At 43.2% G+C, this 12,575-nt stretch overlaps 1 protein-coding gene across 1 annotated transcript; it reads right to left on the minus strand.

The window, feature by feature from the left end:
• Positions 1–1,581: 1,581 nt before the first annotated feature.
• CDO1 (cysteine dioxygenase type 1) lies at positions 1,582–11,352 on the minus strand. Its single transcript, XM_085043847.1, has 5 exons — positions 11,116–11,352; positions 8,792–8,869; positions 6,906–7,063; positions 4,294–4,463; positions 1,582–2,360 (listed from the first exon to the last, which is right to left on the minus strand). The coding sequence occupies exons 1-5, from the start codon at positions 11,292–11,294 to the stop codon at positions 2,331–2,333; spliced, it is 615 nt and encodes a 204-aa protein (XP_084899973.1). The 5' UTR covers positions 11,295–11,352; the 3' UTR covers positions 1,582–2,330.
• Between the last annotated feature and the right edge of the window lie 1,223 nt (positions 11,353–12,575).

Below are 12,575 nucleotides of genomic sequence, written 5' to 3' on the forward strand. Positions count from 1 at the left end.
GTTTAATTCCTTGGCTGTTCAGCTGTAATAGTGTGCAAATATTACTTAGCTGTTACTGGTTTCTGTGTTTTAAACCAGAACCAGTTATATGAACGTATTTGTGTAAGTGAAAAGGTGATTCTCCTTCTCATTACATTATTTGATATTTGTTGGTTAAATACTGCTTTTAGTAGGTAGTAGCTTTATGCTTGTGCTGTTGAGAGCACATGGCTAATGCTTAGGAAGTACCAAAGGTGGTGGCTGTGTGTTCCAAGGACTATGGACCCAATTAAACATCTCTCTTGAGGGCTCCTGCATTTGTACCCTTTATGTTGGGCAGGCTGCCTCCCATATATTGAGGTATAGACAACATAAATATGTGGCAGGTACCTTCTTCCAAAACACTGAAATTCCTGTGTTATTCTATGGACTGTGCGGTACCGTGTTTACCATCGCTAAACAGTATTTGGGACAACTTGGGTAGATTGTTGCCATAATTTCTGCCTGTATTTCCTCTGTCCCACTTGCTAGGCATATGTGTGACTAGCTGGAGTACTACCTGGTGTTCTGTATGTATGGATCTGAGTACAGCTCGCTGCTGTTATCACTACTTGGCTTTCTTGGCTGTCTCTCTGCTCTTCCATTTCCCCTGGCCTGACTGAATGTGTGGTCTACAAGCTATAGGATTTGTTCTTCAATTCTACCTACTAAGCAAAAGCCTGATGAATATGCTGTGATTGAAGTTAGTTAAATGAAACTGCTAATTTTCCATGAGAAGGACGAGGAGAACAAGAGGCACTGGGGGGAAAGTGAAAGCCAGACATTTTGTCTAAACATAAGCCTTTTTTACTGTGAGGGTGATGAAACACCAGAAGAGTTGGCCCAGAGGGGCTGTAGTGCCTCAGCTCTTGCAGATACCCAAAATCCAACCAGATGCAGTCCTGAGTGATCTGCTGTAGGTGACCCTGCACGAGCAGGGCAGCCAGACTGCCAGCCTCAGGTCATCTCTGATGCTGTGACACTTTCACAGCAAGGCATAGGCTCATTCAAAAATGGCTACACTGCTCAAACATGTTCTGAAAATGTTATACAGCCTCCCTGGAAATGGGGTCTCATAAACTAAATATTTTCTGGGCTTGTCAATACAGAGGGAAATATGTGACTCATCTAAAACCTATACTGCTAAAATTTAAACTGCTGTCTGGGTAAGCAGCAGTCAGCTATGAGACTAGGAGAATTGCTACACATTCTCTGCTTGAGAATATGTTATTAACTGCACTAAATGAATGGGATAGCCTCTGTGCAGGCAGCTCTGCTGATTTTTATATGTTTAATTACAGTTAATTGTTTTCAAGAAGGTTCTTTTCCCTGTAACTAAATCTGGAGGATAAAACTAAACATCAGTGCACTCAGTGGCAGAACTCCCCCCTAACTTAATTTGAGTCAGGATTCTTTGCATATTTGAAATACTTCCAGCTTTTAAAAGTATTTTCTAAGAGTGGATTACTTGGAAAAGATTTAGATGTTCATGAGGAATGTGGATTTTGGTAAAGTGCAATGAGTATTTTAGTTACCAAGACAAAAATGCTGAAAACTTTGAAATCTGTGCACAAATCCAGTTTTATTTCAGTTTTCTTCTTCATTAGCTACACAGAATACTTTGGAAACTGGACATTAGCTCAATTAAGTATGATTAGTGTTCTTAAAAGCCAAATCTCTGTGCAATCAGTTTTGAAAATCATTGTGCACGAAGCATTTCTCTGCTTCTATTTAAAACAAGATCTGACAAATTAAATTGTAAAAAAAAAATCAACAAAAAAAAAGAAAAAAGTAAAAAATGCACAAAACTATCAAGATGGCTAAAGCATTAAAACCTAAAAGATTAAAAAAAAAAAAAAAGCACTGCTATTAGTTGTATCTACTGTACTACCCACAGGTACAAGTGACTGGAAGCTTAGAAGTGTATATAGTTACTAATTACATTGAGAGCATACATACCCATAGGTCTATTGAGAAATGTCAGATGATGTTTGAAAACCCTATTTCTGATATTCTCAGTGTGATATCCCAAGTGGAGTTTAAAAGGCGCAAGAATTAGAAAACAAACTACTTAATTCTAACGGGAGCCTAAGAAAAGGCATCTAACCTCTGCAGCAGGTTATGGCACTAGTTAGCTCAGTGTCCCATAAGTGGCATTTGCTCGAGGAAACTGCGTGCGGTCTGGAGGCTGCCCTAGTGTGCTGCAATGGTCAAGGCATTGAAATAGATCTGGCTGTCAGCCTCAGCCATGCAAGTCTTCTATCCCCGGTTAAACATTCAGCAGGTCTTACGCAAACGCGTGCTGGTGCTGCTCAGTTGTTCTCCTGCGGCGCTCCTGTGGCCTACAAGGAAAGAAGACAGGTTGTTGCTTTAAGGAAAGAGACTGTCACTGCCTATTTCATGGTCTCATCATGGACCTTTGTTCTCAGAGTAGCTCAGCACCTTAAAATACTTGGAGTATATGCTTTCAGTGCTCCTTGCCAGAGTTTTGCAGAAGGCACTATGTGCCTGACAAAGTCACCCTGTCCATTGCAAAATTTCTGGCAGAAGGAACTGGTGTGCTGTGACACCCAAGAAGAAGTCAGTTTTCCCTCAGTGAACTTTCCTATCAGTATTCTCATGGTTTTTACCTGAATTCCCCTGGGCAAGTCCTTTGACACACGCACTATTTTTATTATTAAGCCTATACAACTTATTAAGTATTTCTTGGAGAGTTAGTTAATCAAGGCCAGAAGTCACGAGGGATTTACCTCTATGTTTTACCTGTAAAGTAATTAAGACAAAAAGGTAGTGCTGAATGTGCTTTAGTTAGGCAGATTTTCTCACTCATAAGAGACAGAAGTACACTTTACATTACTCTCTTGTTATTTATAATTTATAACTCTCTGCCTCCCTATGTTCTTTTGTGATCTGGTTAGCAGAAGAAAGTTTGCTTTTGCAGTCAGTTCTCCAGAAACCAAGTCACAGAGACCAGAAAGTTTTTGTCGCATGAAGTCATTTTAGGCAGCTAGATGGTCCAGACTTGGTACCACTTTTTTCCTTAATGGAATTCCATTTACAGGAATTCATGAAAGAGACCCAGTGATTAAAATTTAGCTCTTTCCTGTAAGCCAGATCCACTTTCCCACAAATGGTGAAAACACTGCCAGGTGGTTACAGATCAGAGTAGGGAAACATTCCAAGTCAAAATATCTAGTCTCACTTACTATCTTATGTACTTCATGTTCAATAAAGACTTAAAACAAAAAGAAAGCAAACAGAGCACTTAATCCTTGCATGAATTTTGTTCAACATTTTTCCCTTGAATTATCCTTTAAAATCTAAACTATAAATTCAAATTTACTTTCTTACTAGGCAAAGTCAAAAATTGTGTTTCAGCTGTTTGGTAAAGTGACAGGCTTCAAAGAAATAATTTACATGGTACTTGTCAACTATATAAAACTTTAAATCAATCTTTCTAAGGACTTACTCTAGGAAGCTCCTGAGCACTGAATTTCTGGCTTCAATGGAAAATGGAAGTATTGAACAAAACTAAACAGTATTTGAAGCTCTGTGGCTGAGCAACAAGAAGCAGTTTTTCTCCACATGTAAGTAGTTATTTTTGTAAGTAGTTAATAGGTTGAAACCTTATTAACTCTCCAACCTCTCCCAGATGTCCTAGCTTGGTTGCCCCAAAAATGATCTTAGGATTTTTTTCCTATCCAAATAATATCTCCTGCCATTTCTCAAGAATGCAGACAACAACTGGCCTACTCTCACTCTCAGGGCAAGCCTTACTGTGTGAAAATTGTGATTTTAAAGAATTAAATTGATTAAAGAAGTTTTTACTTTATAATAAGCTACAAGGTTTAAAACCTTTTGAAGTGTGGACAGTTTAGGCAGGAAATGTTACATCAGACTAAAGCTGGCCAAAACAATATAGCTACTTCACACTTTCCATTGACTAGGTTGCATTTACCATCATTTGCTACCTGAAGATGCTTAACTAGTAGCAGACATCTCATTAATCCTCCTCTGCTCAAAACTGATCTCCTGATGTGACAAAGGAGAGTTAGGCTACAAAACGGGAAACTGCACACCAGGGAAGGGCAACCTGTCTGACCAAACAGTACTTGGGAACAGATTTTATCTGACCCTGGATGGGGATGCCCGGGAAGGGCAGAGCTGCTGACCCTGCTGCCTGTCCCAGGCAGTGGCACTGCAGGCAGAGGGGCAGCCCCTTGCCCCAGGGCTCAGAGCCTGCACCAGGCGAGCAGCGTCTCATCTCGTACTTACGCAGACAGTCCTTTCTCCAAACTGGCTGTAGAAGGTCATTGTGACTTTGTGCTTGTGTCCAGTCCTCTGATCAAAGGTGTTACAGGTGTTGAAGGGTGGGCTGTACAAATGCAGACTGACGGCAGTCTCTGTGTGGCTGATGTTCTCCACACGGTGCAGGCCAATGGAGTCTACGCCAGCAAAGGCACAAAATGAGAAGGTGTGTTAGCAGGAAGATCCTATGAGATCTCAATTGCCTGGAGAAATGCTTTTAAAACTGTAACTCACAGGCAATTAGGCATGCCCCCATTTTTGTGGGCAACAAGTAACAGGGAATTGACTGCTGTTTTCTAGCACAGATTCCTAAATACACTGGTAATTTAAAATGTGTTATCACCTTCCACAATTCATGTAATTTCTAGATTATCTGCCACAGGATAAAGGCTAACAGAAATCCCAAGAAAATTAAGGAACACCATACTGTAAGTAATTTTCTCATTCCCAAAGGACTTCAAGTTCATTTACTTTCCACAGGGAGCTGTTGCTGTACATGCTCCAGAAGCAGGAAGGTGGTAAAAGCCTTTCTGCTGCTAATTCTTCACAAGCAACAAGGATATCAGTCACATTAAAAGTCAGCTGCATGCATTTGGGGCATGAACTTATGGGCAGAGATATGGTTCTCTTCTGCTACAGGCATCTGTTTCCTAATTAATCCTTCCAGTTTATTGGTTCGGAGAACGTGTTTTTCATTTGTTTGCTCTTTCCAATAAGGTGATTAATTAATAGTGACTGGCATACTTCCAATCATGACTGAATAGTAAGCATAAGTGGAGACACAATAAAACAAAGCACTGTATGTTGTGTGGTCAGTCTGCACTGGTGGAGCAGAAATCAAGCTATTACATAAGAATGTAAGGCATGAAGGATCACATCCGTGAAACAAACCATGTCCATTCTACACTAAAATGAAGGTTTTGAGTTACTTAAGAGAGACTTTGAATTTAAGTTTATGACCCTGCTGTAAAAACAACTCAGGCCTTTGTACTTGAATTTGTTATATAATACCTGGACCTGTATTGCGCAACACAGGGATGGTACCCTGAAAGTTATGAATACACTCTTAACTCTGACTGTAAGCCCTAAGTGTTATTAACATACTTTGTCTAAACAGAGGATGTAGCAGCTGAGGGGGAAAGCCCTAAATCTGTGCTCATCTAATGGGGAACTCAAATAAACACAGTTTAGTGGTTCTAACCCTTATGTACAAGAGCACCCAAGAAGCATGCAGTAGAATTGTGAAGGCACTTGCTACTGATGCACGTATGGCAATCAACACACTGTCAGTGTTTTCCTTCTGCTTGTTTAATGTGCTACTTTTAAACCAAAACAGCTGTTATGAAACATGGCAGAGATCCAAACAGCCTCAGAGAACTGGATACCAAATTAATTTAAAACAACCAAGGAAGCTTTGGATGAGATGCACACAGTATATAATTGTTTGCATTGGAAAGAACTGCATATGTAGGAAAACCTGACTGAGTTTGAGAACCCACATCCCTGGCATAGGGGCATCATCAGATGTGTCAAGCCCCTTCCTGCATTTCCTGTGCTGTCAATTTTGTGTTTTCATTTAGCATGGCATACCTTCAGCAGAGGGTTGCAGAACACTAGCCTTTCTCCCCTGTGCCCACACCCTGGATAAAACCATAACCCAACATGAGGGTCCCTCTAGCTGGGAGGCTCCCAAGGTCAGCTCCACAAGGTGTGCTCTCCAGTGTCTAACCCATGACATAAAAAGCAGATGAACCCCTTCTCTGCTGCTCTTCACCTTTGTTCTGTTGAACTCAGGGTGGTTCAGTACGATGCACAGTGTCTTTCAGAGCACCAGCACACATTACAACCAGATGGCAACTCCAGGATGGCCTCCAGCAAAGCACAAGGTGGAAATAGTTACAGATACATGTGCTGATGGCATGGATTTAGGTACTTAAGGAGGTTTACTGATGGAGTCTAAGTAATTCTCAACATTGTGTGGTCAAGATTTTTTTTTAGATTGGGAATTTCAATTCTGCTCATGCTGCACTTCAGCACTACAGTCCTTTGTTAATTTGGACAAGAGGTAGCACTGTTACAGGTCTCTACTCCTGGCTGGTCAATTTCTTTAATATACAGCTTTTTGACATTTTCAACATAGATTTTCCACGGCAGAGCAAAAGGATTATTTCTTTGGGAAACAAAACCCCAAAACCCAACAAGTTGATTAACCTATCTAAACTTTGCTTCTTTTATTTCTTAGAAAATGCTGTTGAAATTTACAAGCAATTCCAGATAGTCATCAGGGACACAGTGCTAAAGGCTGCTTGGGCTGGGGGAGATATCCAGTATATTAAGTTATAAAACAGTTGCTACAATGTCTTAAGACTGAGTTAAAAGGACATATTTCTTGTGATTTTTTGTTTAACTGACTCTAGTAAGTACAAGTTTAAGCAGAATCTAAGAGCTACATTCATAAACTGTGCATAAAGCCATTGGTATTATACTGTTAAAGATATGAGACTAGAAAGCAGATGATCTCTTCTGTTGGGAATAAGACTCATGGACATATAGTTGTCAAAACAAGCTTAATAGCTTACCATTAATGTAGGCACATTGATTTTCTCTCAAAACTCGTTCCGATTTCTTTGTCATTTCACCATTCCCTTTTTTTCCAGGCCATTCAAACAGAGTCTCCTTTAGATTTCCCTGGAGGATCTTCATAAAGCAGTGGGAGTCAGTGTGATCATGGATACTGCTATATATGTGAAAAGAATAACCAAACTCAGTGTGATACACATACTTAATATGAGCACAAAACCGATGATGTAGCATAAGGCATGGGGACAAAGCCCTAGAATTAAATTCCATTGCACAGGGGACATGAGTTAAGGGATGTCTACTTAAAACTTCTACTATAGAAATATATTGAGATAAGCTCACATATAGCAGGATTTGGAGAAGAGTCAGATATTGGTCAACCTATGACTTTGACATGGAGAAATACAAATAAAATCTGGAAAAAGGAGTAGGGCTGAAAATTTCTTCAGGACACAAAAACTCTTCTGGGCCAAGAAACAAAACAATGCTTCCACCATGATCCAAGGCTGAGGCTGGTATAAACTTTGCAAATCCACCATGCTCACTCCCAAAACATGAAGAAATGGGGTGATTCTGCTTAATTTCTATAGCCCCTTTACTGCTGGGATGATCAAACATTGTTTAAGAAAAAAATGCCATACTTCTCACTCCAGTAATACTAAGTACAACCGGCAACATGAAGATGTTAATTTCACTGGCAAGGCATTAAAACCCAGCAGAATCTGGTATGATTTGTTTGCTTTCTTGATCTGTCTTCTTGCTCTGAAGCATGTTTTAATTGCTCCGTTTAGAGACTATGTATGGGTTAGCGATGTAGTTTAGTATTGGTTTAATTTATTTTGAATACAGGACTAACTATTACAGAAGTCAACAGGATGAGGACAAAGGGAGAGCTCTCCACTCAGCTGGGGCAAGGGAGAAGAGGGAATTTGACCCTCCTAGAAGTAGAGCGCTAATGAGTTTCAATCAAAAGCTTGGTGCTTGTATGCTACTCTTTTTACTAAACAAATGTTAGGATTTGTACGAACTGAAATGCCAAGACAGCAGGACTTGCTTCAGGCACAGAACACTTCACAAATGGCACATTGTTACGGTCCTTCCAACAAACCATGAGAAAATCTGATCCTCTTCAGGTAGGAAGCAAAAACAACTTGTGGTCTCAGTCTAGCTGTAGGAAATGCTCATCCAATTTGAACTCAGTTTGACATAAATTACAGGCTTTGTGGAAATAGCCTGGAAGGAGCAGAGATGGTGAGCTCGGTTCCTGTATTACTCTGAGTATCATGTTATGGCATCCCCAAAAGGATACTGTAAATGTTCAATTGCAAAAAAACAAAAAAAAATGTTCCAACATCACCTTAGATTTTCTATTTTGATGGGAGAATATTTGGTCAAAACCTGCATATTTAGTTATTGCATTTTGTGCTTTGCCCTACACTTTGTGGAAGACCCCCACAAGAGACAGATCCTGCCCTCACATTGTGCAGGTCTACAAAACCAAGTGTACAGTCTATGCACATGACTCAGGAGGCCACAGCAGCAGTGTGTTACATGGGTCTGTAGTATGGGACAGGTTGAGCAGGGTCGTATCAATCACTGTACCTCTTGGACTAAAAACATAATCTGACAGAAGGGAAGCTTAGCTTTTGCAGAAAAACAAAGCATTTTTCAGAAACTGTTTTTAAAATGGCCATGAAGTACAAATATGCAAGAAGTTACAGCAGATATTCAGGAGTGCTGTACTAGTATGAGCTCTGCACTGCTTTGTTTCCAGATGCCTTCTGATAGTTCCCATAGGGCTGATTTTTTTTTCCCCCTGTTTGGTATGACTGTGAAAGATATGGTGGATTTGTATGTTTGCTAGAATCAGACTTTGTATACAAACCTGCCATGGCCTTCACCCCAGCACAAGATCATCAAGTTGAACTTTCCATTTCCATTGTCCACAAGATTTCTTGTATACCTGAAATACAAAGTGTTTTCTCTTTATTGTACCAATATGCCTATATTGTAGTAATATGTCTGTAAAGGACAAAATTATACAAACATATTTATGAAAGAAGGTTGTGACATATAAAAATCCTTTTTCTTCTTTATTGAAATCCAAGTTTTACCTAGAAAAAATGCAATTGTGTTTATAAGTTTGGGGTTTTTTTGTAAGAGTTCTTTTTCTGGGAAGGAAAAATAAGGATATATCTAATATTTTAGAATCATGTTTCTTTTGAATTAAGTAGATGATTGGAGTCTGGGAACTGTGAGTCAGACTAGAGTGGTAGACAGGATCAAATCAAAATGGTTATTGAATGAAGTCACTTCAGCAGCTGGCTTATAATTAGAAACAGAGGACTGCAATGAAACAAGAAAAATACATAGTTACATTCTTCTGCAGTTCCTTTTCTGATATTCTTGGCTTTCCTTCTCTTACACAAAACTCATTTGTACAAAGCCAAAAAAACAAAGAATGAAGATGTCATAGTTCCTGCACGTGGTCCTCCCACTCTGTTCCTGAAAGTTCCATGTCTTGTATTGTAGCATTTTTGTGTGGATAAAGCACCTGGGAGTGAAGTTTTACCAGCATCTACTTCTAAACAAAGTTTATTAGCACAATTTTTTTTTTCAAATAACACCTTAAGTTTGTTTCCTTTTACTCTCCTACAAACCTCCCCTGAGCTGCTGCTCATCTTATTTTCCTGAAAAGTTCTCTGGAGAAGGGATTTAGTTCATGGAGAAGGGATTTGGATTTTGCTCTATACATTGCTTCCCACCGTGTGACTCTTATGATCTGGGGCTGATACTATGGTACAGGTAACTCAGTGGGACCTTCAGATTTAATTTTAGCAGTACTCATGAGTATTTGCCTTTTGCCAAGTAAAGAAAATATTTATGCCTACGATGGCACACCTCAGTCTCACCTGAAAGATGCAAGCAAGGGCACACAGAAAGTGCACTGATGTCAGTTGAAGGCTTTCAAATTAGTATCCCCATAAGACCACTCTATTTCACTCAAGAAAGGATGCTCATAGTGAATGACTTCCAAAGCAAATGTGTGTAGCTATGCACTGACTCTCACTGCATCCAGAACCTGTGCATGTATTAGGTTGACATACATTGCCTGTGATGTCAGAACATAAGTAATAAATGCTGGCACTGGACAGGATTTTTCAAGTGCTGTTATTCCTGTGCAGGTCTGGCTGGACAAAAATAAATAAATAAATAACGGTTGCTATGCATACTTCTGATGTTAACACACGTTGTTTTTCTGATTCTTAGTTTCCTATGATCTGTTACAAATCACATTATTTGTTCTTAATGGAAGACAGTCAAAATGAGGCTAAAAAAAAGTCAAGCTAGAATGATGCTTTCATAATAGCACAGTTAAAAGGAAAAGTTTTGGGGTTTGGGGTGTTCGATTTTTTTTAAGGAAAGCACTCGAATAAAATGTATTTATCTTGAAATTTAAGACAGAAAAGCCAACAGTAGCAGAACCAAATCAGTCGTTAGTAAAGCAAGAGGGAGCTGAAACCCTAACAGGTATTTTCCTTCCACCTGGTGAGCACAGAAAGCCTCGACCCGCATTTCGGCGGAGCAGGGGCAGGCGCTGCGACCCGCCGGCACGGCAGAGCAGTCAGGCAGCGGCTCCGCACGGCACGGAGCACTGTGCGCGGCTCCCTCTGCGCCCTCCCCGCGCCAAACCCGCGCCCTCGGCGTGCTTCTCTCGGGCTCTTTCCCCAGCTTTATTTATGTATTTATTCGCTTATTTCGGTGGCTCCGGCACAGCGCTGTGCCTGCCTCGGCCATCGCGGCAGGAGCCGCGGGCGCAGCGGGACAGGGTGCCGGGTGCCTGTGCCGGTGCCAAATGCTGGTGCCGGCTGCAGGGTGCCGGTGCCTGTGCCTGTGCCGGTGCCAAATGCCGGGTGAAGGGTGCAGGGTGCCGGGGCCGCGGCCCGCCCGTGCCCGGTGCCGCCATTGGCCGCGGCCGCCCCGCCCGCTCCCCGCCCCCGGCCCCGCCGCGGCCCCCCGCGACCCCCGCCCCCCGGCCTCTGCCCTTGGGCCGCTCGGCGCCGCCGGAGGGGCTGTCGGCCGGGTCCGGGCGGGGGCGGGGGCGGTTCGCCCTGCGGCCCCGCTGGTCACAGTCCCCGTCCGCGGCTCTGCCCCGCCGCCGGCGCCGCCTGCGCGGCCCGGGGCTCCCAGCTCCGTGGCGTTCTCTACCTGTATTGGTCGAACTTGGCGTACTTCAGCCACTCCTCGGGGTTGCTCTCGTACGACTCCATCAGCGCCTGGACCTCCTCCACGCTGACTTTGTCCTCGGCGAATATCTGATGGAGGATACGGACCAGCTCCTCCAGGCTCCCCGCCTTCAGCGTCTCCGTCTGCAGCAGCTGCTCCATCCCCGCCGGTCGCTGCCCTGCCGCCGCCAGCCGCTGCCCCTGGCCGGCCCCCGCCGCCTGCCTTTATGCGCCGGGAGGCACGGCGGGAGCCTACCACCGCCCCGGCGGGCGGGCCCGCCGCCAGCTGCCCGTCCCCGTCCCCGTGAGCGCGGCCACCGACCCCGGCGGGCGGGGGCAGCCGGAGGCGGCTGCGGAGACTCCTCGCACCGCCCGCCGCCGCTGCCCCTCCGCAGCCCGGGCGGAGCGGGGCAGCTCGGGCCGGCCGGCGCTCCGCTATCCCCGGCGGAGGGAAGAGGAGGCGAAGTGGCTACCGCTGCCGGGCGGAAAGCATCTCTCCCCCTCTGCCAGCGAGCGTGGCCTGCCGCCGCCTCCCGTTACTTACACGTTGGTTTCAAAAATACATCTGAAAACTCTATTGACAAGCAAAACAAGACACAAAGCTATTTAAATCACACAGCGGCTTGCTGCTGGAGACTGCCTACAGACAGCCTGCCCCTTAAAAGTGCTGTTTCTTGGAAGCCACTGCACTCCGCAGTCACATTTAAGGCTGCTGTAACCTTTAGCACTCAGAATGACATCCAGAAACACAGCGAATGGGCCAAAAGAGACCTTGCTAAGACAACAGACCGTCCTCGCACTCCTCAGTCTGTCAAACCTATATACTGGCAGCTGAGCAAGCAGATGCCATTCTAGCCATCTTCCTTTCCACTTCTCACTGTTAATAGAATGTTTATTAGTCATGAATTCTGGCAACAGAATTCAATGCACACAATAGAATCGTGTTTTAAGAAGATCTCTCTTTTCTTTTGAAAAAAGAAAAAGTTGTTCAGCTCTTTAGGTCTGCCTGATGATTGTGGAGCTGGAAGTAAGAACGTTGGTGGTGTGGCTGCCATAGCTCTGACGCTTAAAGGGGCTCACACTACCATCAGCTTGCAATTTCCCTTAGAGACAGTTAACTGAGGGATTTTTAGCATGCCTGCTTTCTTTTCCCTCTCCCTGATCTGTACATGAAAGTACAGGGGTGACAAAAAGAAGCACCACTAATACAGTAGGTATAGCTCAAGAGGCTGAATGGATTTCTGGCTTCAGTGCAGTCAGTAATATTTTCCCTCTTTTAAGTGAGGCTGGGATCTAGTACACTGGAGTGAAATACTAATGAATGTACTGAATAGGTACATTTTCAGCCATCACTCCAGAACTTTTTCTGGCACACAGAAAACAGACCCTGCCTTATCAGTACATTTAAAAGAATTGTTGGTATGTGCACATGTGTGTGAGGGA

This window comes from Lichenostomus cassidix, chromosome Z (assembly GCF_008360975.1).
Source record: "Lichenostomus cassidix isolate B80296 chromosome Z, HeHo_3.0, whole genome shotgun sequence".
Lineage (NCBI taxonomy): Eukaryota > Metazoa > Chordata > Aves > Passeriformes > Meliphagidae > Lichenostomus > Lichenostomus cassidix.

Excerpts from the sequence above, each read along its gene's own strand:
- CDO1 (XM_085043847.1), bottom strand. The coding sequence starts at position 11,294 with ATGGAGCAGCTGCTGCAGACGGAGACGCTGAAGGCGGGGAGCCTGGAG. Across the intron at positions 4,464-6,905 it reads TCAATGTGCCTACATTAATG|ACTCCATTGGCCTGCACCGT; the intron begins GTAAGCTATTAA and ends TTGCTGGCGTAG. Across the intron at positions 2,361-4,293 it reads TTGGAGAAAGGACTGTCTGC|GCCACAGGAGCGCCGCAGGA; the intron begins GTAAGTACGAGA and ends CTTTCCTTGTAG.